General features: G+C 39.6%; 3 protein-coding genes across 5 annotated transcripts; 2 read left to right on the top strand and 1 right to left on the bottom strand.

Moving 5' to 3' along the window:
* The first annotated feature begins 319 nt into the window (after positions 1-319).
* On the top strand, positions 320-6,587 carry LOC139948298 (acetylcholine receptor subunit alpha-like). Its single transcript, XM_071946410.1, has 5 exons — positions 320-553; positions 1,265-1,309; positions 3,392-3,501; positions 4,953-5,760; positions 6,236-6,587. Exons 1-5 carry the CDS (start codon positions 344-346, stop codon positions 6,353-6,355), a joined length of 1,293 nt encoding a protein of 430 aa, XP_071802511.1. The 5' UTR covers positions 320-343; the 3' UTR covers positions 6,356-6,587.
* Positions 6,588-8,178: 1,591 nt separating this feature from the next.
* LOC139948532 (transmembrane protein 141-like) lies at positions 8,179-13,221 on the top strand. Its single transcript, XM_071946711.1, has 4 exons — positions 8,179-8,314; positions 9,662-9,728; positions 10,660-10,746; positions 12,045-13,221. Exons 1-4 carry the CDS (start codon positions 8,261-8,263, stop codon positions 12,239-12,241), a joined length of 405 nt encoding a protein of 134 aa, XP_071802812.1. The 5' UTR covers positions 8,179-8,260; the 3' UTR covers positions 12,242-13,221.
* LOC139948530 (folylpolyglutamate synthase, mitochondrial-like) lies at positions 13,087-26,692 on the bottom strand. 3 transcript variants are annotated; one of them, XM_071946707.1, is made up of 13 exons: positions 26,258-26,692; positions 23,585-23,716; positions 22,925-23,043; positions 22,202-22,394; positions 21,151-21,212; positions 20,805-20,907; positions 20,344-20,421; positions 19,737-19,905; positions 18,691-18,825; positions 18,031-18,257; positions 17,293-17,362; positions 16,361-16,429; positions 13,087-15,439 (listed from the first exon to the last, which is right to left on the bottom strand). In XM_071946707.1, exons 1-13 carry the CDS (start codon positions 26,429-26,431, stop codon positions 14,955-14,957), a joined length of 2,016 nt encoding a protein of 671 aa, XP_071802808.1. In that variant the 5' UTR covers positions 26,432-26,692; the 3' UTR covers positions 13,087-14,954. The 3 variants fall into 3 exon arrangements, with proteins under 3 accessions (XP_071802808.1, XP_071802810.1, XP_071802809.1); XM_071946709.1 differs by lacking the exon at positions 26,258-26,692 and adding an exon at positions 25,993-26,202; XM_071946708.1 differs by lacking the exon at positions 16,361-16,429 and having other exon boundaries at positions 26,258-26,691.
* Between the last annotated feature and the right edge of the window lie 124 nt (positions 26,693-26,816).

Below are 26,816 nucleotides of genomic sequence, written 5' to 3'. Positions count from 1 at the left end.
ACTATATTTTGAAGACGTTTTAGTGCTCGATTTTACAAAGCGCTAAAAGATAAATATCACAATATAAATCTCTAATGGTAATTATAATGAGGCATAGTCACTAATGGTTTCTAGCCAATTAAGTTGTTTGATTTAGGCCTGGTATAATGTCAGAGTACTTTCATTCGCTAATGTGTATCGTAGTCTGGTGACAATGGTTTGCGCTTAACCGTTCAAGTCCATATAGGAGTCCGTATGTTAGACTGCGTCGGGCTACCATCATCTATAACATCTCGCTATTCTAAATAAATCAGACAGAACCACCATCTGATTTCTTCGAGCAGTTTCATTTTGAGATTTCATCATGAATCGAGCTGTACTTTGGCTAGGGCTCATGTGCCGTGTTGTGTTTTCTCAGGCTGGTCCACCCTGGAACGACGAGCAGCGGCTTTTGGAGGGTCTGCTGGACGCCCCGGGCCGGTACGATCGGCGCGTTCGACCCGTCAAAAACGCCACACATCCCATCGATGTCCACGTCATTGTCGGTCAAGAACGCATTGCTATTTTGAGCTTGGTAGGTATACCTGAATGAATCTGAACGTAACTGAAGAATAATATCGGTTTAAAGACACTGGACACCTTTAGTTATTGTCAAAGAATAATCTTCTCACTTGGTGTATCTTAACATGCACAAGATAACAAACCTGTGAAAATTTGAACTCAATTGGTCGTTGAAGTTGCGAGATAATAATGGAAGAAAAAACACCCTTGTCACACGAAGTTGTGTGCTTTCAGATGCTTGATTTCGCGACCTCAAATTTCGAAATGTGAGGTCTCGAAATCAAATTCGTGGAAAATTACTTCTTTCTCGAAAACTACGTCACTTAAGAGGGAGCTGCTATCGACCTCTCCCCATTACTCGTAATCAAGAATGGTGTTATGCTAATAATTATTTTGAGTAATTATCAATAGTGTCCAGTGCCTTTAATAGCACTAATTTCTTCCCATGTGGATTATTTGAACACCATGATGTTAATTTTAAATTTTCTCCTCTCCGGTATAATAATGACAACACCCATACATGACTTCAAGTTGCACAACCCGGTATATTTGCATGCAGCTTATGTAGGTTCTGAACACTATTACCACTTAGAATTTGACCAAATTTTAACAGATATTAGTCTCTAACTCACAACAAACATTCGATTTTGGCCATTCACAGCAAGTTTTTCGATCACAAAATTAGTTTATAAAAATAATTGGACATATTTTTCTTTCCATTTAGGATTCAAGACAACAAAGTCTGTATTCCGCTGCTTCCTTCTCAGTGGTGAGTATTAATTTGTTTATTTTTTTCCTGAAAGCTATAGACAATTATGTTTATGGTGTTTGAAGCTTTGCATGGTGTGGAGAATGCGGGTATACTATACATATAAATATTATGAATAGTAAACTTGCGGGTACAACCATGAGTAAAATATCTTTTGAAGGAGTGGTGGCTCTGAAAAGAGCCGGTTTGGTCTCGACGTTTTGAACAGTAGGTCTGAGGACGAGCAGAGTGTATTATTGTTCGAAACCTCGAGACCAAAACGGCTCTTTTCAGAGCCACCACTCCTTTAAAAGAGATTTTACTCATGGTTGTACCCGCAAGTTTACTATTCATGTTGTTTATAGTCACTCTTAATTCTTAAGTTGAAACAGTGATGTAGTTTGTAATTATACGGGAAACAAAAGCTTTAAAGACAGTGGACACTGTTGGTAATTGTCAAATACCAGTCTTCTCACTTGGTGTATCTCAACATATGCATAAAATAACAAACCTGTGAAAATTTGAGCTCGATTGGTCGTCGGAGTTGCGAGATAACTATGAAAGACCAAAACACCCTTCTCACACGAAGTTGTGTGCGTTTAGATGGTTGATTTCGAGACCTCAAGTTCTAAATCTGAGGTCTCGAAATCAACTTCGTGGAAAATTACTTCTTTCTCGAAAACTAATGGCACTTCAGAGGGAGCCGTTTCTCACAATGTTTTATACTATCAACCTCTCCCCATTACTCATTACCAAGTAAGGTTTTATGCTGACAATTATTTTGAGTAATTACCAGTAGTGTCCACTGCCTTTAAAGACACGTTTTGGTAGTAGATTGTCAAAGACCATGATTCTCACCTACGGTATCCCAACATTATGCATATTAAAATAACAAACATTGCACAGATTTGGCGCTTGGTCTTCGAAGTTGCAAGAAAATAATAAAACACCATTGTTGCTCAAATTGGTGAACTTTGAAATGCCTATAAGAAGGGCTTCAGGCCTGAAGTCTTTCTCAGATTTAGTGAGAAATTATCGTTTTCTCAAAAACTACGTTACTTCAGAGGGAGTCGTGTCTCACAGTTTTTTTTTTTTTATCAACAGCTCTCCATTGCTCGTTACCAATGAAGTTTTTATGCTAACACATGTAAATGTTTTTAATTTCTAAACGTGTGCAGTGCCTTTAATGTTACCTTCAGAATAGACCTTGCATTGTCTTCCGTACTCAATCTTGTCACGCACAATTACTTTTAAATAAAGCTATAAAACGCAGAGGTTATCTGACCTACGCCATTAATCAATTTGTTCAATAAGATTGAAATGTGGGTGTATTAGTAAGATTTACAGTGATCAAAATACCTTTTATTTCCACGACTATTAAAAGCGGTGGACACTTTTGGTAATTGTCAAAGACTAGCCTTCACAGTCGGTGTATCTCAACATATGCATAAAAAAACAAGCCTGTGAAAATTTGAGCTCAATCGGTCATCGAACTTGCGAGATAATAATGAAAGAAAAAACACCTTGTCATCCAAAGTTGTGTGCTTTCAGATGCTTGATTTAGAGACCTCAAATTCTAAATCTGAGGTCTCGAAATCAAATTCATGGAAATTACTTCTTTCTCTCGGTAACTATGGCACTTCACAATGTTTTATACCATCAACCTCTCCCCATTACTCGTCACCAAGAAAAGTTTTATGCTAATAATTATTTTGAGTAATTACCAATATAGTGTCCACTGCCTCTAAAAATTTAAAGCTAAGTTTGGTAGTTCAGTTGCCCCAAAATAGGGCCTAGCATGTTTAATGCATGAAAGCAACGATATCCTACTTAGCGGCAAAGTATATCTTTAAGGAGCTGTTCGATTTTTGTAATTCTATTGAGCAGATGAAACATTTTGAGGCCCTGAGCTGTGGTTAACAACTCCACACTCAATTCGTTATAACCACCGGTTCTTTTCAGAATCAACACTACTCAAAAGAGATTTCCACATGGTGTTACTGCAAACATCTTATACTTCCACCCTGCAAAGTCCAAAAACATTAACTTTATGGTTATAACTTTACTCGAGTTTTTTTAAATGTTTGTTGTTGTAACCTATAGCAATGGGAGGATGAGAGACTGAGCTGGAACCCTGACGACTACGGTGGTGTTGAGTACATGATCGTGAACACAAATGAGATATGGTACCCCAGACTGATCATGCGCAAAGAGTATGTATTCACATTATTGTATATTTTGTTTAATTTGCAACATTTTGGTGCTCAATAATGATTAGGGACTAAGTGATGTTCCGGTCTCCACTACGTGTTCATGACCGGTGTGGCGGTTTCAACTTTCCGCTGTGTTCAGTTTTCCGAATGACCAAATACGGTAGCATTACGTCATGCGATGCCTGCGCACAGCAAGCGAAAGTAGTCCATTTTTAGTGGCGTATTGAGTCATCCGTGACCCCCCCCCCCCCCCCCCCCCGGTAGCTGTCATGGCGCGTGGATCGTATGAGTTGGTTTTTTATGCAAGCAGAGTGTGACCTGCCTAAAGTTGTACCCATGAATACATGTAAAGATGGGGCAAGAGATTATGTGACTACACAGGAAAGAATCGTAATATAAACAATTTGGGGTCACTGCTGAGAGAACTACAGTACTCGCCAGGGTACTCGCGGCGGTATCTGACAGGTCACCCGGAAAACTGAACATGCAGGAAAGCTTAAACCGTTCGAACAACGTGCTGATATGTCCGACTCCGTCACCCGGAAAACTGAACACGGCGGAAGACTGAAACCGCCACACCGGTCTCCATTCCGTGGTAATATCCGGGTTGGTGGTTGGCCGCTGTTAACGGGCCAAGCCGGATCGAGGCGCGGTACGTTAATAATTACGTAACGTGTCCTGCCAGTGCATTTAAAGACACTGGGGTCGATTTCACAAAGAGTTGGGCCAAGTCCTAACTTAGGACTAGTCCTAGGAGATATTAAAAACGTATGGCTAGTCCTAAGATAGGACAAGTAACTTGTTCTTACTCGAGATAAGACTATAGTCTTTGTGAAATCCACTCCTTTGGTAATATTTTCAAAGACAGGCCACCCCATGCATAAAACAACAATCTGTGAACATTTGAACTCAATTGGTCATTGAAGTTGCAAGAAAATAGTGAAAGAAAAACATCGTTGTTGCCCAAACTGTATGTGCTTTCTTTTAATATCTGACTGAGAAACTACCTCTTTCTCAAAAACTACGTTACTTCAGAGGGAGCCGTTGTTTCTCACAATACGTGTTATACTATCAACAGCTCTCTGTTGCGCGTTACTAAGCAAGTTTGTAAGATACTAATAATGTATAGTAATAATTTGGTATTGCAGTAGGCCTACTGTAACAAAAAAGTGTATTCAGCTATTCAAGTTTGCGTATTATTATACAGTCATTTAGGGAGGTTGAACGTAAACGTAAACAAATTGTGTTGTGTGACGTCCTCACTTTGGGCCGATTTCATGCCCACGTACGCGTGCACATGTACGTACCTGAAGTGGAAAATGTAACTTTCCTATGTTAAAAACGTATTATTATGCTCGCGAACGTGCAGCTAAACCTCTCTATTAATTATTAACCTGAAGAAGCCTGAAAGTTTTTTGAAGTCTTTGGTTATGTCTTTTTTTTCACGATAGTGGTGCACGAATTGGAGTTATCGGAGATTCGACAGAATCCTTGCTCATGTACAACGGTAAGGTGAACACGATGAACATGATCGAGTATCACTCATCCTGTTTCTTAAAGCAGGGTAAATTCCCGTTCGATAGTCAAACTTGTGATGTATTAGTTGGACTCACAACCACACCCGATTCCCTGGTGAGGTTGTTACCTCGCCTGACTAAGGACTACCAGCTCAACATTGTTAATGATTGGAAGCTGCTTGACGTAACAATCGAACCATTCAAATTAAAATGCGCCAATTTCGAGGTAGACCACTCAGATGTTACATCAGTCGAGTGGGTAACATCACCTGTGATTGGTGATCCAAGATGCATGTTTACAATCGATATCAGGATAAGTATATCTCTCCAACGCGAATGGGTGGCGTATACATATTCAGTGATAGGTCCATCCGCCTTGCTGGGCATCATCGCAGCCGCCATCTTTTGGCTTCCGCCGGACTGCGGTGAGAAGCTTTCCTTTGGCGTGTCTTTACTTTTAGGCTTCGTGGTGTTTCAGACGCTGGTCCAGGAAGCGCTTCCGGAAGGCGGCAACGGGGAGCCTCCGGCCGCGCTGTCTTTCATTGTCATTAACTTCTTCTTGTGTGGTTGCTCTGTGCTGTTGACTGCCGTGACGCTCATCTTACACAACTGGGAGGTCCCCGAGAAGAAGAAGAACAACAACAAAGTTTTTTGTGTGAATCTCGGCAGTACGATCTCACAAGAAGAGAACAATTACGACTTGGGGCGTGATGGAGACGCTTTGGAAGATGAGATATCAAAGGTGAACAAACAAAATACATATACAGGGATGTCGGACACTTCGTACCTTTGCCACTCCCTGGGACACTTCGTCGTACCTTAAAAAGGTACGAAGTGTCCCATCAGGGAGTGGCAAAGGTACACTGTAGGCAAAGTGGCAAATACACTGAGTGGCCACTCCCTGCATGGGACACTTCGTACCTTAAAAAGGTAAGAAGTGTCCCAGGCACCTATTATAGCACCACTCTCTTTTGAGTGAACATTTTACTCTTATTAATGTGGCGTCAGTTTCGCTCTTTTAAGATTGAAAGTCAATCTCTGTCATTCTTTTTGAGTGAAATTGGAAACTTCACTTAAGTATCCGTCTTTCACACTAAAATCTAGAAAAAAGAAAGATATATTTGTCCGCCCTAATGGCTCTTTGAAATGATTTTAGGTTTGTATAATGGTTGCCCTTAAAACTGTTTGCATTTTTTTGTTTTCGTTTTCTTCGACAGGAAACAGTCGCCACTAACTGGAAGAGGATTGCACATCGTCTCGATATGCTTGGGTTTGTTTTGTATGTCGGCGGCTTTTTCGTGAACATAATCATTTTCGTAATGTCTGCGACTAATTAAATTCCCTGACAACCGTCGAAATCATCGGCAAAATTCGTGGATAAAATTATACAACAACTAACCATTCGTTGTTGTAATAGTAGCTAGAAAAAAATGTTTGATGAATTATTGGCGACTATTATTATTATTCATATCTTTTTGTATTATGCGTGTTTGGTGAGCTGGAAAGGGTATTGACTGAGGTTTGTGTACAAGTATTTTGTCATATAATGTAAAATTGAGAATTTGTACAGAGTATTATTAATTATTCTATCATAGCTAATGACACTCACTTATGAGTCAGACGTCGCCTAATGCGTTATTGAGTTATAGACAGTTTAATGTGGATAATATAAAAAAACACTTTTTTTTTAATTTTTATTTTATTTTTAAAGCTTATGATTTTTGGGATCATACTTTAGTCTAATTTGTATCCTTTTGCGCGAAATGGTAGTTTAAAACATCTCTTTACCTGTAATAATATTTGTGTTTAACCAAAACTGATATACTGGCTAATTTCAAATATGAGTAACTCAGCAATTAATGCGATGCACCACAAAGCTTAGACATACCAAATAACTGCTGCTGGTGTGTTCTTTCCAGCAATGCCTATAACTCATTTTTTTTTTAATATTGTCAATATCTTACTCATTTTCACAGAGTGGTTCACAGTATGTGCATGAAGCATATGGACGTAGACATTTTTTCTACATGCATTGTTGTGCAAGCAACGAAAATATTTATCATAATGAAATTGAGCCATTAGGTTGGTGTAGGCCTACCTGTTAGCCGACCTATTAGTTCTTAGTGTGGAAACGACCAAAATATAAGTAATTCTTATGGTTTTTCGGAAGCCCGGTGTCGCATGCAATTATGTCCTCTATGCAATACTATCCGGAGGACATTATTGCATATGCAATAATGTCCGCCGGACGGTTTTGCATATGCAATCGTGTCCGCCCGGACGCTGCTGCATAATGCAATTATTGTGTCCGCCCGGACACATTTGCATGTAGTTGTGTCCGCCCCCGTGCAAAACCGTCCAAATTAAACGCCCTTGGTCGACGGAACACGTTCGCCATTTTTAGAAGTGCATGTCATGACATGGGAAATGTTCGGCCGTTGGGTATTCGCTGCAAATACGTGAATATTCATGCAGCATTTCAGCGCATGCAAGGTCGCTTACGCACGCACATATATGTACATGTGAGTCATGTTATGTCGGGCGGACGGTTCTTGCATAGCCCCGGACACGATTGCATATGCAAAAGTGTCCGGAGAGGACAGTATTGCATGGCGGACACAATTGCATCTGACACCGGCCTCAAATCCCACATAACCCAAAACACGTGTCGTCACGGCTTTATTGATAAATAATCTTTCGTTTATGAATTATTGTTGTCCTTTAATGACAGCAATTGCAGGATATTTTGTTTTGCAGTTAACATACTGATTTGGGGCACATCCAATATGATTTTCAAAGGCTTGTATGTCAGGGCCATTGTGATAACTCAAATAAAAAACAGTTAATTCCGCTAGATGGGGTTAGGCAAACTTTGGGGTATTTTTATGATGATGCAACTTTATAATTTCGTTTGCGTTATCACAATGTGTGTATAGATCTCATTGCCAGGTAGATTATGATTAAGAACATCTACCTGGCAAGTTTACACAAAATTACATGGTGTTCGACCGCAACCGCAACCCACCAATCCTCGCGCGCCATGCAATGGCTTAAATCCAGGATAAAATTATTGGTCAATGGGTGGCGCCCTACTTGCTGCCCGTATACAATATTTATACACGGCTCTGTAGTTTCATAAGTATGTGTCTGTGTTGTGCCGATTATGTAACGTAAAAGACGCCGGAGAATTTTGTCTCTAACTTTAGTAATTACAAACGCGCTCCGTCATTTTTATCAGCATAATGGTTTTGGTTGGAATATCAGATCTTGATGACGAGACGGCAAGTAAATATCCGGTAAGATTTGTGTATGAAGATCAAGAGTAAGACTGAACTGAAACTGGGGAAGTTCATTCAATATGTTTGTCATTTATCATTTTACAAATAGGCCTATTGTGTGAGATTGTTATTTTTCCTTTGCTTTAGTAGAGTTACAGTAAACAACTACATAGCCCAGTTTCCTACCTACCAGGGCTACACAACAACACAGTTGCATTTTTATGCCCAAACCAATAACACGACGACGTAGGCTATAGTAGTACTGATTGTCAACTTGCTGATTGTTATTGTACTGAAGAGTTTTCCCCGTGTACTGTATCGTAGCATTATTGAGATAGAAATAGTTGTAGTCTCCATAATCTTTCTGGCCATGCATGGCCTACTCCTGAGTCCCAGACCTACAACTATTTCGGTTTGTCCGCTATCGTCTCCCGACGAAGGAGACGATAGCGGACGAAACTAAAATAGTTAAAGGAATAGCCATGGCCCACTTCTAGAAACTATAATATTAAGGCTAGCCTTGGCCCTTGTAATACAAGTTGTATAGAACTTAGAAGTAGCCATGGCCCAGCCCCAGCCCAGTGTTAGGGATGGCTCTCTCATTTGGTAGTTGGTAGAATAAGAAATCTTTCCTGTGGATGTATTCAATGTAAGTAAAGTTATATATTTATATAGACCTACTCCATAATGTTTAAATTATTGTAATTTTCTGATCTTTTGCCATTGAATGGCATGCTTATTATTACTTTTCAAACATATAAACTAAAAAAGTTAATTTGTTATTTAAAGAACATGACATGTAAAGATGTATTGAGCAAGTGGAATGTTTGTTTTATATTTTGTTTGCGTTTAAAATGGTGATATTATATAACTTATAAGACTGAGTCAATACTATTTTTATTCAAATTCTATGCCCTTCTAAAATTGTAAAAAATTACACTTACAGTGTAATAAAAGTTTTGGTTCCTGTACCGAGACTGCTTTGCCAAAAGTCCAATTGCATCAGATGCTCAATATCAGCAGGGTTCGATTCCATATGGAGCTAGCTGCTTAGCTTAGGCAGAAAATATTGCTAAACAATTTCTGCTAAGCCAAAATAAACAGGATATGAATCACAGACAAGACGGTACTATGTGTGACCTACAAGTGGTTGGGCTGGTTTAAACCTTATTCTGGTAAGCATAATTTTGCTAGTGCTATTTACTACTTTTGGTTTAGCTATAAAATATTTATGAAATATTTAAGTGCCCTCAAAGTCTAAGAAATAACAAAGGGCCTTGCCCAATCTACAATGAAATTCCATGCCTGCAATTGTTTCATTTTGAATGTAAAATATCTCATTCATTTTTGTCTTTTTCTCTGTAGGGGATACATGAGTATGGACAGTGCCAGTCCAAGGCATTCATCAAGGGAATGTTTGCATTCTTTGCAGGTATGTACCGGTACACACAGTATAAGCTTTATCACACTGCCTCTCTTATCTTCGGTGAACAGGTGAATGCAACCATGGGGAGTCCTAAGAAGGGTCTTTTCCCGCGGTTACCCTAGCGCGTTTTCACACTGTCCCCGCCTAGGTCCCTATTTCTTGTGCTAGTAGCTTGTATAGTGCCCTCTGGTGTCACCTTTGCCTTTGTTTACATACTTACTTGAACTTACTTGAATCCACCGACGCCATCACACAACTGGGGAGGAGACGGTGGTTCTGGTTACTGGGGCAGACAGCTTAGATAAGCTGATGTAGAGCCCCCCCCCCCCACATTCTTTAGGAATTTATCCACATGTCCATCTTTGGCAATGATGTTCCATTTCAAGAATACCCCAAGGTTTTACCGCTTACCCCTATTCCAGAGATGGGTACCCATTTGCCGGGGCAGACTGTGGACAAACTGGGGGTAAAGCTATCATAGTGTGAAAAGGCCAGCCCTAATTCCCAAAGGGCAACCCCTGGGGAATAGAGTAGTTTGAATGAATGGCAGCAGGGAAGGTCTGGAATGGTCTCCAACATTCAGATTCAATCAGACATACAACAGTTTTGATTTTCACAAAACAAAGAATGTTAAAACATGCCCGAAGCTCATTGCTAAGCCCATTTGGCCCTTTTTCGAAACCACGGCTTCCTCTTTAGATTCAGCTTCAGGCTCCGTCCTCTCGTCTGAAGCACCGAGTGTGAGTACGCACAGCACGCACAACTGTCAAAACAACCACGGGCCAAGCTAGCCTGAAGATGAATCCAAAGCCGAAGCTGTCGTTTCGAAAAAGGGCCATAGAGGAAGGACTGCTACCTACCACTGACCACGTTTGGGCACATTGTGTACGAGTTACAATACTTTACACAAGGTATTTTTTTCTTTGTTTATTCATAGGAGGAGCTGGTGGCTTTACTGCATGGTTTGCAATCAGACAAAAATATCCAAAGTTTCCTGCAGTCTACAATGTAGTCTTCATTGCTGGTAAGTACACTACAGTAATCCAGGGATGAGATTAGACTTGTGGACAAGTCGTTAAAGGAACACGTTGCCTTGGATCGGTCGAGTTGGTCTTTGAAAAGCGTTTGTAACCGTTTTTTATAAAATGCATATCGGTAGAAAGATGTTGTAAAAGTAGAATACAATGATCCACACAAACATACCTCGAAATTGCGTGGTTTTCCTTTTACCTCGTCGACTAATACGTCGGCCATTTATGGGGGTCAAAATTTTGACTCCCATAAATGGCCGACCATGTTAGTTCGCACAGTAGAAGGAAAACCACGCAATTTGGAGGCAAACTTGTGTGGATCATTGTATTCTACTTTTAAAACATCTTTCCAACCATATGCATTTTATAAAAAACGGTTAAAAACGCTTTTGTTTTGACCAACTCGTCCGATCCAAGGCAACGTGTTCCTTTAAATGTCTGTCGCGGTGATAGCATTCCCACTCTCCGGATTCCCGCAACACTGACGGTATTCTCACGACACTGCTGACCCCCATGGCAGTACTGCTCTCACGGCTACAGTCCCACTAGGTAATGGGGGAGTAGTTAGTGTGGTGTTTAGGCTTTAACCACTGAGACACTTAGACATGTAGATTAGACTGATTCATAATGATACGTTTATTATTGGTCAGACTTCTTGGATTCTAACTTATAGACTTAACAGCTACAGTCAATAGAGGGCAGTATAACAACTCTACAGTTAGCAGCCATCAGTTTCGCGTGAGAGCAGTGTTTTATCGCAGAAACCTGAATCATAATCCACCACCAAGACTCGACTATCACAGCGACAGACCATTAACGACTTGTCCACAAGTCTGAGATTGGACGAGATTGGATTGATTTGAAAGTTCCTGAAAATATTTAACAGGCATGCTTGAGAGGAAATTGTTTCTTCATTTCGATTTCAATTTCTTTTTCTTTGAGGTGGTTCTACAGGGGTCGAAATTAAGTGTATTTCCATGGTAGTCAGCAGGGCTAGTGACCAATAATTTTTAGTAGCCCTGATTAGATTTTGGTAGCCCGAAAGACGCATTATGTCTCGCGTCACGGCTCAAACTTTACAATACACCAATAACATAGTTCTTTATTGTTTGTGATGATGATTTTTGCATTATTTTTCCACTAGCCCGTCGGGCTATCAAACTGGAAAAATGAGTAGCCCGGCTGTAAATCTGGTAGTCCCGGGCTAGCGGGCTAGTGGCAATTTCGACCCCTGTTCTATTGCAGGGACAATCTTTCAACCATAAACGGTCTCTTTGTGCCTTCATTGCAGGTGGCGCTATTGTTTCGTCGTATGCCGTGGCATCTATCACAAGTAAACAGTGTCAGAAACTGTGGGTGAATACAGCACATCACCAAGACTCGCTACAAATCAGAGACTCAAATCTACCCGCTCTGAGTAAAACACCCTCACAAGCAACAGATGAGGTTCCAATGAAGACAACAAAATACGGTGATCGGATGGGATGACCGCCACTATTATACATAAAATATTGATATTTATTTTTTAATCAAGCAATATTATTGAGCTGTCAAACTGAAGGCTTCTTGAAGTGGACGATTCATGAACGATACATGGTTCGCCCCGAGCTTTTTTTAGTGACTAGTGACTAGCCAGCAAAGTGAGCCAGCAGGGCCAGTTAGCTTTGCATTTTCACTTTGCAGTGCTATGAAATATAACCACACAACACCCTGCCTCCAGCAGTTGCTTTGGCTTTCGGTCAAAGAGAGAGTAACTTTCAAAGTTTTAGTTACTGTGTTTAAATGTCTCCTAGGAATAGCACCGGGCTACTTATCATCTTGCCTTGCTCTCTACCAACCGCCAAGCTCAATGCTGCGATCAGCTTCCGACACCACACGCCTAACCAAACACTCAACCATCAGAACACTCTCATCAGATCACAATAGGACTGTCACCCATGTTGCTCCCTAAATGTGGAACAACCTCCCTGTATCCATCAGATATTGTAACTCTTTGCCAATTTTCAAGAAATCTCTTAGAACTTATTAGTATAAAATGTAGTATGTTGTTGTTCGGTTTGCACACTTTACAGCGCTTTGATCTTGTTGAATTTATAAATGTGCTTCGTAAATGTTCTGTTATGTTGAGGTAACATGGCTGAGTGTTTAAGAGCATCGAATTCAAGTTCTGGTGGTCAAGTCATTGGTGGGTAGGTTTGAATCCCGGTCATGGTACTTGTGTCCTTGAGCAAGATGCTTTACTATAATTGCTACCCAGGGGTATGGGTACCTGCGAGGGTAGAGGTGGGTATCGTGTATATGACAAACTATTACATTCTACAAAAACACAGCAGTATTTTTCAACCTTACTTTTTTAATTACAAAATAAACTGGCAATTCATTATAACAATATTTACTTATGTACATACAGTGTGTAACCATTCAATTCATTGAAGTTTGACAAAAATTAAATTTATTACACCAATATACCCCCACTGGTCTGAGTGATTTGCCTGTGGATTTTTGTTTCACAGAACTTTGGAAAGTTCAGATTGTGCAAGGCAGTGCATCAGTAAAATCAAATTATAATTTGAATTCCCGACGACAGATCTGTTAAATCGGTTCGGTACCCATTACTAACACAAAGGACTCTCGGAATTGCCTCTAGCCACTGAGCTAGCTCATTGGTCGTTTAAGATTGCTTTAAAGACGCACTTATGTAACATTTAATTCATCCATTTTGCTTGTTACCCAGTACATCTTGTCTTTGTATTCTGTTGTGTTTTTCTCAAGAGCGCTTAGGGACATGTTTGATTTCTATGTGTTATGCGCTATATAAGAATGGTTAATTAATGGTCTAGCGGTAAGACATCTACTAAGGTTGTGGGTTTGAATCCCATCCAAGTGATTAGCCTGTAGTATTTTTTCAGAGAATCTGGGAAAGTATACAGTGCTTCAATACACATCGATGTATATGTAAGGGTGGAAACCAACTATACATTTTACACTGGTACATTTGAAATCTTACATTTGTTTCATAATTTCCACCGAAATTCAAGATATGTAAAACTAACAGCCGACAAAGTTTTGAGATGTGGCCCCTTTCTTAACTACAAAAGGTTATCAAAAAAAAAATCATACAGTGCAATCTCAATTAAATATCAGATTTGATGTAAACCATTGAGCTGTGTACAAATCGTGCTGGCAGGAAGTCCAGACTCTGTTGTTTTTTGTAAACATGTGATATCACATGAGGTTATTGGTATGAGCAGCTCCAACAGCATTTTTGAAAGTGTACTTTTTCGGTACGGGACTTTGGAAAAGCCGATGGTGCCGAAGTTGTGGTCCAAGCCGAACCCGGGGTTCGGGCAAGACAACCAGCATGACACGGCCAGCATGACTGCCGACATAAGTTAACAAGGAGCTGTTTATAACCAACGTCCATCAATGCTTCAAAAGTTCTACATCATGTACTATGGAGCGAGGTAAGAAAACTGCTAAAGTTTGCTGCAAAATTTTGATTGTTTTTTTTGGAATGTTTGCTTTCAAAACTCCATTGAAAACGACCAAGTTATAGACACGGCGCTTTATAACATCTAAAGCTTTCTAAAGTTGTGTTGCATTTACACCCTTATTTGACGTAAGACAAATATTTGACGTAAGACTTATCATGTGTTTGTTCAGAGACTATGCAGATGCAGATAATCAGAATGTATTATACAGAAAATAATGTACGTTTTTTACAAATAGACATGTAAGCTATGTACTGCAACCTGAAGTATACATTATGCATGTACATGTACATACATATTAAGGTGTACATGTTGAGTGAGTTGTGCAATTATGTACAACATTGACAGTGCATGCAAACACGGCTTTGTGTCGATACACTCTTGACATTTCGTTGTCTTGTACACTTGCGCAAAATCTTCAACACTAAAAACACTGTGTGGAGTTGTCTAAGTCCACATAGTGTTGGTGGACTTCTTTTGTTCTCAAGTCCACATTTTTGAGAGAAGAGTTGTCTTGGTTTAGATGTACAATGTAAATTAAGCATGAAGGAATTGTAAATTCAGAACATAACCTCAACTACAACCTTATTTGTTGTTGAAATGAAAATGGCCAAATTTGCCATTGCTGGACATTTTTGGAACACATACAAACTTCACTTGTACTCTACAATTATTGAAAGACTTTTCCCAATGGAGCGATTGGAAATCATTCAACTTCCCGGTCTGTTCACCAACTCTGGATCCAACACCTTGATCACCCCGCCGACCAAATGTAGGCTCCCAGTGATTAACACCTGTACATGAGGCTTCTGTTTCTTACTGCCAATCAGGGAAGGTTCCTCGGGGGTTAGTTCTTGGTCCGCCCATGTTGCAGCCCAATGTAGGGCGTCAGAGATGCTATCTAAAACTTTGGTGGCAGCCTTTGGTACCTTCACTGAGTCCGTTTGATACATATTCTGTGGTACAGACTGCAGTGTCCTTGCATCATTTGAGGGAGTTGATTTACAGATAGATGACGTGGCTCGGTGGCGCGACTGTCGACTATGCCATTCTCGGGACGGATTCTTGGCGACGTCTTGGATGGTCAACAGCAAGTCTGACTGAGCTTCTTCCTCGACAAGATTTTCAAAGGCGATGAGGTTGCATTTGCATCGAGCCAGTTGCTTCTCGTTGGTGGTGTTGAAATTTGTCTGGTCTGAAATTTAAACCCAAATCCAACAATTATTATGTATATTTCAATACTTTTAGTACTAGATTTATTCATTTTGTCTTTCTCTTTTGTTATCCCACAATGTTGTTTATGATGTAGTTAGCTTTTGTGAGAGAAACTAAACTTTCTTAGAGCAGCCATTTTGTTTTTCTTTCATTTAAACCAATGGAACCAAACTGAGGTTGGAAGGAAACAACAGTCTGGCACCTTATAAATTGAGAACATTTTTCATAATTATTGCAACTGAACACTGGGAACAAGACAAACAACGATGCAATGATAAAAGCAGTTCATACTTACCGGAACCTCTTGTATAAAAAACAAAATAAAACTGGTGTCCAAATAACTGACCAGCAAACAGTATGTTTTATATTTTTCATCAAGCATTGTATTAATATATTAAAGCCACTGGACACCTTTGGTAATTGTCAAAGACCAGTATTTTCCCTTGTTGTAGCCCAACATATGTATGCATAAAACAAACTCAACAACAAAATTTTGACTCATTTTGGTCATCGAAGTTGCAAGAGAACAGTGAAAGAAAAAACACCCTTGCTCGAAAATCTGTGTACTTTCAGATGCCCCATAAAAGGCTTCAGTGAGAAATTACCTCTTTCTCAAAAACTATGTTACTTCAGAGGGAGCCGTTTCTCCAGTGTTTTATACTATCAGCAGCTCTCCAATGCTCGTTACCCAGTAAGTTTTTATGCTAACAATTACTTTGAGTAATTACCAATAGTGTCCAGTGCTTTAAAGAACTGGTCAGGTCCACTCTAAAGGGTGAAATTGGCACAAAGGTTAGTCATGTTAGTATGGTAATTAGTTTCCTCGTATTTATTAGTTCTGAAAATGATAACAAATGAAAGGTTATCTGAAGTTCCATTTGTCGGTAAAAGTTATAATCACCTTTTTTCTTGCCATCATTATTGCCCATGGCACCCCCAGGAGCTTTGCCAGAATCATCTGTAAGTGAGTCTGGGAAAATAAAGCCAAGATTTACTCTTTGCTGTGATCGGTGAAATGGCGGAAAAGTTTCATCGGCACCAAGTGCTTTAACGTTTGCCGTGAATTGTTTGTTATCGTTGTTTATAATAAGTAGGATTTGAAACTTTGGATGCTTAGGCTACACCCATTTCAGACGAAAGTACATGAAAAGTTTTACGCCGAAAATAACAGTTGGGAGCGACTGGACGTGCTAGAAGTTGAAAGATCAACTGTTGCAGTCGTTTAGAAAGGCTGGGGAGTGCCTTGGTTTCGGATGTGGATCTCGACATGAGCTGAGTCAATGTAAATGGTATAATATTAAGTTCACCTGTCTGAAACCAAAATTGATTTGGGTGGACCAAAAGTCGCTACTTATCTATTTGATTCGGCGCGACTCTGCACACCCATCTGAAACGGGTGTAAGGTTTGTGGTAGCGCCATGTGAAAATCTCTTTTCAGTAGTGTTGGTTCTGCAAAGGACTTGTGGTTAACAACTCGACGTTTCTCCTGAAGGAGTTGTCAACCACCGGTTCTGTGTTGATAATGTACGGCTGTTGATTGCAGCAGTTGATAATTTGACTGTCCGTAATTATTGACTGTATTGAAGGCAAAGTGTACCTTTGGTTTTTGGAACCGTTCGAGTAATTACCAACGGTATGTTATTATTTCATGCAGAAACTATTGAAGGAAAAGGAAAGATAAAGTTAAAATTAAAGGAAAAAGAAAACTGAAATTATAGGAAACACAAAATTCAAATTAAAAGAAACAAAAAATTAAAAAACAAACTCAACTAACCATTGTGAACAAACGCATTAGCAAGCTCAAAATAAAACATGACAGAAACTTGTACTGACCTGCCGAGTTCCCCGACACGCTTTCCCCAGTGATGTTTGGACAAAAGGCGGCACCGTCAAACTGGCAATCCTTGAAAGAGAAACAAAAGAATCCTGTCAGCTAAAATCACTTAGATTATTTCATGCTTCACAACGGAGGTAATTGCCTCCGTTCATTGCCTTGGTGCTCCAATAGAAATTTCCTCATAGAGGTGCCCTTTATCGAGGAAAATACGCCCTGGTGCCCCTTGCCCTTTCAAAAACGAAGCATCAGGCCTATATTAATCTTCACAGTAAGTACTGTGTTGTGCAGTTGGATCGTTTTCTATGGGTTACCAACTCATAACAACTGTTGCATAGAGTTGTGAGGTGTAGTTATTTAGATGTTGTGAAATATTGTTCTGCATGATGACATTTTTCCCAGGTTGGACAATAACTTTAGAGACTAATAATTTCTGTATAATCAACACAAAACAGCCCAACAATGTTTTTATTGTTTAATTTTTTGATCAAATTCTTTCAGTATAACTGTCTCCACAAATAACATGAAACAGAAAGTTAGCTTTGTGTTTAGAAATTGGGATACAATATTACATTGGAAAATTTCAGATCCGGACATGACCTTTACTTTGACCTATTTATGTGAATGGAAGAAGGTAAAACCTTGTGGCCAATAGCCGCTATGGGCATTTTGGGATAAGCAACTTGTGGTCGCTATAGTCTCTAAAGAGTTAAACAAGCCTATGATAATTGACGTACTGTGAGTGGTTTAAGCAAGCTATATTCATCCCGATTCCCGGTCGAGTTGAAGATGAGGATGCGTTTGATTGGACGGTCTAGTATCCAGGCTTCTTCATCAGCTGCGCTTATGAACCACTCCTGACACACCGTGATGCTGCGTGGCGTGTGAGCTCCGTCTATGTAGTACGTTAGATTCTCTCCTTTGACCACTTGATTGCGACCTGGCCAGTAGCATTCCTCAAGACCTGACAAACGGAGAGTACAATGCACATCGTGAGTGTTTAGAACAAGAAGATTACTGAAAAGTAAGCCGGCGATATTATTTTACAAAGCGGTGCCATATTGACATCAGAATTTGTGCAACCAATCATTCCAAATGATCACAAACGTTTTTGCGAACAGTCGCAACCAATTTGCACAAGTTGAATGCAGCCCAGTTTTAACAGATGTGAAATTGTATAAAGCAGGATAGTTCTTTTTAGAATTGAGAAGTCTCCCAAATTCGAAAAATCTACTCCGCGGCATTAGAAAAAAAGCCAAGACAAGTTATCAAAAGAACATAATCTACCCAGCAAGTAGTAAAAAAACATGGTTTTACCGCAAAAAATATATATACTGAAATTGTTTTGTTTTTCAACTATTAAAAGGTATCAACTGAAATTTGCTGAACTGACCAACCTTTCATGAAGTGGGAGGGAACGACGAAGCCATCAGCGACCGGCATGCCGACCTTAGCTGCTGATGATTCTAACTCTGGATCGCTAACTGCTTCAGCGGGTAAGAAGGCGTCAGTTCTTTGACTCTCAGGTCCATCTAAAGAAAAAATAACCAGTAATTGACCTCCAACTTTTAAAGAAACCCTGAGGACTAAACACCCTTTGCATTTGATGTCACACTTTTAAAAAGCACCAACCCTCGGCCCAAAAGGAGGAAGATTATTGGATGGTGGCTGTTCTTTGTGCGTGAATGCAAGGGGGTCTTAATTTCTATAGACCCTCTTACACAATGCGAAACGCACCTCTGAACAATGCGCTTCTACCATTTCTATCATTTTGGGAGTTCTTGTGCAATATTTTGGCTCCCAAAATGGCAGACATGATAGACGCGTACGAGTGCGCTGTGCGTCGGCAAGGGGTCTTTAGTAAATACAAAAAGCACCCAGCGATAGCAAGCATCGACTGCTCAAGGACATAAGTGTCCTGACCAGGGGCCAAGTTCATAGAGCTGCTAAGCACAAAAATTTGCTTAGCATGAAATTTCTTTCTTGATAAAAACAGGATTACCAACCAAGTTTTAATTTTTAGCATATTGCTTGTTACTGGTATTCAGCTGTTGTTTGCTTTTCCTAAAAATCACGTGGAAATTCAGTTGTTAATCCTGTTTGTATCAAGGGTAAAATTTCATGCTAAGCAAATTTTTGTGCTTAGCAGCTCTATGAAATTGGCCCCAGGTTGTGAACCAACACCCTGACGACTCAGCATCCAGAGCTCCAATGCACTAAACCAGTCCAATGCACTAAACCACGACGCCCCAAAGCTTTGATATAGCGGGGGTTGATTTCACAAGGATAGTCCTAACTTAGGACTAGTCCTAGAACTCTTTAGGAGTTCTTAAAAACTTAAGGCTAGTACTAAATTAGAACATAAATCGTCCTAACTTTAGATTAGAGTAGTCTCGACTCTTACTGAAATCCACCTCAGGAAAGTTAAGGGCAGATAATTTACCTTTGTATTGCTGTGGATAATTCTCTTGATAGTTCTGGACCCACGTCTTACACAGCTGTAATGCAAGCGAGGCATTCGTGAGTTGATGTCTCCCTGCCAGGCCCAACCGTAGTTTTATACCGCTGAAGTCATAGCAACTAATGTCTGGTATACACTGAATGCTTGACACCTAGTATGGGAATTCAAGAAAAAAAAAGTAAACAAAGACATCCCTTAGATTCTGTAGGTTAAAGGGAAAGTTTACCTTTGGTAAATTCTCAAAAAATTAAAGACCATAAGAAGTAACTTGGTAAAAGAGCAGTTGAGAGCTGTTAATACTATACAACATTGTTAGAATTGAGTAGAAAAAAGTACCGTAGTTGTTGAGAAAGAGGTCATTGTTTAATCCAAAAACTTCAATCTGAGAAAGACTTCATGCATGAAGCTTTTCTCATGCATTTGAAAACACACAAATGTGTGCAACAATGGTGTTTTTCTTTCAATACATCTTGCAACTTGGATGACCAATTGGGTTCAAAATTTTCCCTGTTTGTTATTTTATGCATTTTTTATACAACTAGTGAGAATACAACTGCAAATTACAGCTGCACAATACATTGTTTCTTACCCCAATCTTATTAGCAGTATCCATAACAACGTTCATGGCACCTTCTTGCTGTTCCACTGTAAAAGCTGGTCTCCCAGGCTAAAAGAGATCAAGAAAAAAATCATTGTTAACAGCTATTGCTTACTGCTACATGTATTAGTACAAACATATAATGTATTAATACAGGGGTGGATTTCACAAAGAGTTAAGGCTAGTCTTATCTCGAGTTAGGATGAGTTACTTGTCCTAAATTAGGACTAGCCTAAAATGCACAAAACCATCGGGATGAAAGTTTAACATAATTTGTGGTACCCGCTGGTAACAACAGGATTTGAACTTCCTCCAGCTACCCAGCAATCTCCATTGTCTAGTTGGTAAGATACTGCTGTAGAATTGCAAAGGTGGTGGGTTCGAATCCCATAATTTTGTTCAAGCTTTAGTTCTCAAACCCAATTAATTCTCAAACTGTGTACAGTACAAACCTTAGAAATGGCGGCTTTGTGCCATGCAATCTCCTCGATGGTGTCACCCAGTATAGCCATGTGGTCCAGACCCAGTGATGTAATCCCAACAACCACTGGTTTCCTGCAAGCAAAAAACATGCAATGGGGATTGTATGAAAATGGAAAATCCTGAAAACTTAATAACTATTTCCTCCTGGTGTGGAACAAAGCTCCCTAAAGAATGTTATTACAGTTGTCGGCAATCGCAGATAGATGGCAAAAAAAAAAAAAAAAAAAAATCAAATTCTGCTCCTAAATTTTGAAGATTTCAACGCAAACACAAATATTTATTATTATGCCTTAAAAATTAATAACCAAATCTCACCTGATAATATTTGTGCAATCATAGGATCCTCCAAGACCAACTTCAATTACAGCAACATCAACCTACAGAACACAATTAACATCAAAAACACAAACAAAATTCATTGGAGTTTTAATCCAAAAATGTCATAAGAGTCAAATGTGCTAGAATGATAAGCCATTATATTTCAACACCATCTGCTAGAAACTTTTCTCCCACCCTTCAACACATTTCTATTTTTCTCTTCCACTTTTCGTATTTTTCTCCAGATATAAAACACAGGGATGAGAGTCATTTCTGACAACAACAAAAAAGCCTGAAACTGGGATCCAGAACTTAGCAGGTATATTGAAATAATTGTATTTATTTCCACCCTTTTAACTTCTGGAATTATAGATTCCCAGGAGCTTTTTGGAACAGTATCCTCCGCACTGGGCCCAATTTCATAGAGCTGCTTAAGCACAAAATTTCGCTTAAGCAAAAAAAATCATGCTTAGTAAAATCAGATTACTGGCCAAGACTCCACTCAATTGTTATGCTAAGTAAACAACAGCTAAATACCAGTCACAAGTAATGTACATGGCATGAAATTTTGGCCAGTAACATGCGTAAAATAAGCAAGCTATTTTCGTGCTTAAGCAAAATTTTTGCTTATGCAGCTATATGAAATTGGCCCCGGTTCTCTCTTTTCATTCTATCCATGGCAATGGCATTGCCCCTATTTATCCTCAAGGAGTTCAGGAGTACCAAACGGCTAGAAATCTGTGAGCATCACACAAATCCCTTCTCACTCCCCCCAGTTATCAAAACCAACATGCAGCAGTTCAATTATGGAATAATAGCTTCCCTGAGGTTGTTAAACAGGTTGAAACACCAGAACAATTCAAAACATGTGTGAAAACTTATTTGTTTACTTTGTACAGCCGTTGATGTTACCCTTCATAGGGACGTCACAATGATATGCGCTATATAAAAACTGTTTATTATTATTAAAGGTAGACTTTAAAAAGTCTGAATTCAGATGAAAGTTTATAAAAATCTCTTCCCTGAAAAAATAACCAGGAGTCCTCACCTTTTCCTTAAGGAAAACATGGAACGCCATGATCGTTAGGAATCGGAAGTAAGCCGGCATCGCACCCCCGTGAGAAGCCTTGGTCTCCTGCAACCGATCGAAGATGGTGAAGAAGTATTCACTGAAGGCGTCTTTAGCGAGGGGCTTGCCATTGATGCGGATTCTCTCACGGACCTCAACGAGATGTGGAGAACTGTCGATCAAAGTGGAGAAAATTCAACTCAGTTACTCAAGGCCTGGTACTTCAACAAGGCAAAAAAAGGCGATTGCCGCCATGCACCCTGGTCATTGCCTCGGTGCCCTTGAAATGATCCAGTAGAAGTTTGCAATTTCCTCTAGGAGAAAATGCCTTGGTGCCCTTGCCCTTTCAAAAACGAAGCATACAGGCCTGTTTATCCCTAAGCCCCATTTCATAAAGCACAAAAAACGTTCGAAGCACAGAAAATAACAATTTTTGGTTTTACCCATTAACACCGATGTGTGTTAGCACTGTATACTCAGTACTGACCCCGAGCTCTGTGAAAAAATCACAGGCATATTACTCGGGTGGGATTCGAACCCACGTCCTTTGCAATTCTAGAGCAGCGTCTCACCAACTATACATTTGTACAACCGAGATTGCCCGATAGCTAGAGGCAGTTAAAAAAAATTTTTTTTTGCACAAAAAAAGTATTGCATAACAGATGCAGGTCACCAGAATAAATGAAATGAAATTAAAAATACCTGAAGAAACCTGTCTTGTACCCGGAAGCCCTCAGCATACTTTCACACAGTGCACACACAGATCCCTTTCCTTTGGTGCCACTCACATGTATGATTGACAGCTCGTCTAACTTATCCAGCTGTCAAGACAAAAGAAGACAATCAAACAACATTTATTAATAATAATAATAATTTATTGAATTTGTATATGGCTCTCCCTAAGACCAGCCTGTAAGAGAGTAATAACAAAAAAAATGCATAATTATAATTATAATAAAACAGATTTTTAAAATATTTATATTGAAGATAATCTACTGATATCTATTATTAGTGCCTATAGCTAGGCCCGATACTTCACGGAGGCATCGAAGGCGATTGCCTCCATGCCCCCCTGGTCATTGCCTTGGTGCCCTTGAAATGTTCCAGTAGAAATTTACCATTTCCTCATAGGGTGCCCTTTACCAAGGAGGAAATGCCTCAGTGTTCTTGGCCTGAGATATGAATATTGTTATGGACAGTTTTTTCACCCCAAGTAATCATCAACCCAACCAATATAATTCAAATGGAACAATTGTCCTCATAACTTAGTTTGTTTTTTAACAGATGAGAACAAAATCTTAATTAGCAACAGGTTGGGCGCTGGACCACAAGTCTACAAATTTCAATAAAGTGATGTATTACCGTCAAGCCTGCTCGCTCAGCGAACTTCTGCACTTGTTCCAGATTGTTTTTTCCATGATCTTTATGCTTTTTTTGGACTTGAGCCAACACAGATGCATTGCTTTGTAGTGTGTTCAATTCATTCACTGCTTCCTGTATACACATAGATGACAATAGAAAAGTCAAGGGTACTATAAAGTATGGAATAATCAGTAAATTTCCTAGAGCTGCCAAGTGCCACCTTACTCAGGGACACTTAGTACACTAATCGGGGAAAATGTTTAGAATTAGAGCAGTGGACACTATTGGTAATTACATAAAATAATTGTTAGCATAAAACCTTACTTGGTAACAACCAATGGGGAGCTGTTGATAGTATAAAACATTGTGAGAAATGGCTCTCTCTGAACTAACGTGGTTTTCGAGAAAGAAGTAATTTTCCACGAATTTGATTTCGAGACCTCAGAATTAGATTTTGAGGTCACGTAATCAAGCATCTGAAAGCACATAACTTTGTGTGACAAGGGTGTTTTTTCTTTCATTATTATCTTGCAACATTGACAACCAATTGAGCTCAAATTTTCACAGATTTGTTACTAAATGCATACAGATACACCAAGTGAGAAGACTGGTCTTTGACAATTACCAATAGTGTCCAGTGTCTTTAATATCCAACGTAATGGGGAAAAGGGTTTCATTATCGGGAAGATTGAGAAAATTTGCAAACTCAACTGCTTGCCAGCCAGAAGGACCAAGGTTCAAATCTCACTCTAGTCACTTTTACAAATAACTTACAGGGTTTACAGAAGGTAGTGGTGAAAGACTTCTCTTGAAATATTATTCCATGAAATGCTTTACTTTTTGAGAAAACATTCAAACAATAACAATTCTTGATATCGAGAATTACGGATTTATTTTATGATTTATGTCATGACACGGCGAAACGTGTGGAAACAAGGGGTGGGTTTTCCCGTTATTTTCTCCTCGATGACCGATTGAGCCTAAATTTTCACAGGTTTGTTATTTTATATATTAGTTGTGCTACACGAAGTGTTGGCCTTAGAAAATACTGTTTACCGAAAGTGTCCAATGGCTTTAATCGGCCACTGCTAAAAAATGTTGACCTCAATATTAATGGGACCAAAAACTCACAACCAGCAGGTGACCTTTAGAGTCTACCAATCAAGATAACAATACATAAATAGATCAACTGTAAAAGCGTGTGCTGTGTAGAAATTTGGTATCTTATAAATCCGAGGTCAATTAATTTGTTTACAAAAATCAGGGGCCGATTTCACATAGATAAGATATTGATCTTAACTTTGCATCAATCTTAATTCTAACAAAGTATCACTATGGTAATATAACAGCTCATCTTAAGACGATTCTTAGGGCTTTGTGAAACCAAGTTGGGAGATTTGGTTTACCAGGGGCCTTTCTCAAACCACGGCTTGGGCTCCGGCTCCGGCTTAGGCTCCGCTCGCTGTGTGGGAAAAGTTTCCGTATGGCGCCACCACTTTTTCATTCGATATGAAATAATATAATTTACCTCAATGAGATATCCCTTTTTGTTAAAAAGGGTGAAAAAGTGGTGGCGCCATACGGAAAGTTATCCGAGCCGGAGCCTAAGCCGAGGTTTGAGAAAAGCCCCAGGTAAACACATTATTCTCAGACTGAAGTCAATAATGACAAATCTTGTGGAAGGCCTACATCAACATATTCTTATTCATGTAGTTTATTTTTTTCACATTTTTTGTTTGTTTACAATAAAATGTTATAATTTTTTTATTACTCGATTTATTGCTTGCATTACATCCAGATGTTGGGAGGCATGTCCATGGACCGCAGTAATTACTTTGCTTTTGTTTTTCCAAGCCCATCTGGAAATGTTGTATTGGGTGAACAAACAATAATAAAAACAATTTGAATACATTATAATATGGCTGCTGGCAGTGTGTGTGAGCAGTTAAGTGAGTTGTCAAGTTTTCATGAGTTACAAAAAAAGGCTATTTAATTCAATTGGTTAATGTATTTTTAATCACAAAATTATTAAAACTGATCACAAACAAGATGCGATCATCTGGGCCCAATTTCATGGCTCTGCTTACCGTAAGCACAGAATCGGCACTTACGGAAGCAGGGAATTCTGTGCTTACGGCATGCGTACTTCCCATTACGAGGCATTCTACGCTCACAAGGTTATCGCAGAAATTCAGCGCTTGCACATAATAAAGTGGGGAAGTGGGGAATCGTGATCGTAAGCACAGAATTCGGCGGTCAGCAGAGGCAGAGCCATGAAATTGGGCCCAGCTCACACCATGATGATTGTGTACATACAAACATGACTTATGTGACATAAGAATAAGATAGGGACATTCTGATCATTCTCAACACAGGCCTAGCTGTCCAGAGCTAGACCAATGGCCTACCCTAGTTTGCATGGCCACCCCACCAGAACTACCACTGCTGTACCGCTCCAGTGCCAACAGACAGTGTAACTGGGGCTCTGTACTAACTTTTAAAAAGCCTGCATTGTGACCTTGACGGCCACCCTGGCATCCTTCGCATCTTTGTAAAATCGTAGACGAAGTTGCAAACGTCAGAATTGTTACACATGAGTACAGAACAGAGCCCCAGGGATTAATACTACACTAGGCTTATTATTTAGACCAGAGCTAGGGTAATCTTCCGTACCTCGTATCGGCTCCCGGCTACGCTGTCTCCATTCCCATTGGTACTTTTCTTGGCTAGATTCATCATCGTCCATGGTCTATTGCCGCCGGACATTCCGGACGTGGCTTTCGAGCCGATCATCTCTTTCATACCGAAGTCGAAGAGTTTCTGCAAATGCCGCCGAACGACATACATTCCATGTACAAAATGCTTCACATAAACATTCACAATGCATCGGGTACACACCTGTGTAGGTACGATTGTCGACAATGGTTCTATTTCTGATGAAATTAACGATTACAACAGCCCTACACACATTCACAATCACATTGGCAAATTCCCCCACACACTGTACATGCGGTACCTATTTACTACAACAGTGCCGTATCAATGATCATGCATGCCTTTTTGGTTGGTAAACTTTGTGTACAAAGGCATGAAAGAGCATATAACACAGCGCGCGAATTACCAGCATTTGCCGCGAACTTTTGGTCATTTAAATACCCCAAATGCCTAAAATAGTCTTTTCTAAAAACCTTCAGAACAAAATAAATTAGTAATAAATTATTGTTAAAAATAT

The sequence above is a fragment of the Asterias amurensis genome, chromosome 15 (genome assembly GCF_032118995.1).
Source record: "Asterias amurensis chromosome 15, ASM3211899v1".
Taxonomy (NCBI): Eukaryota; Metazoa; Echinodermata; class Asteroidea; order Forcipulatida; family Asteriidae; genus Asterias; species Asterias amurensis.
This window is presented reverse-complemented; position numbering and strand designations above follow the sequence as displayed.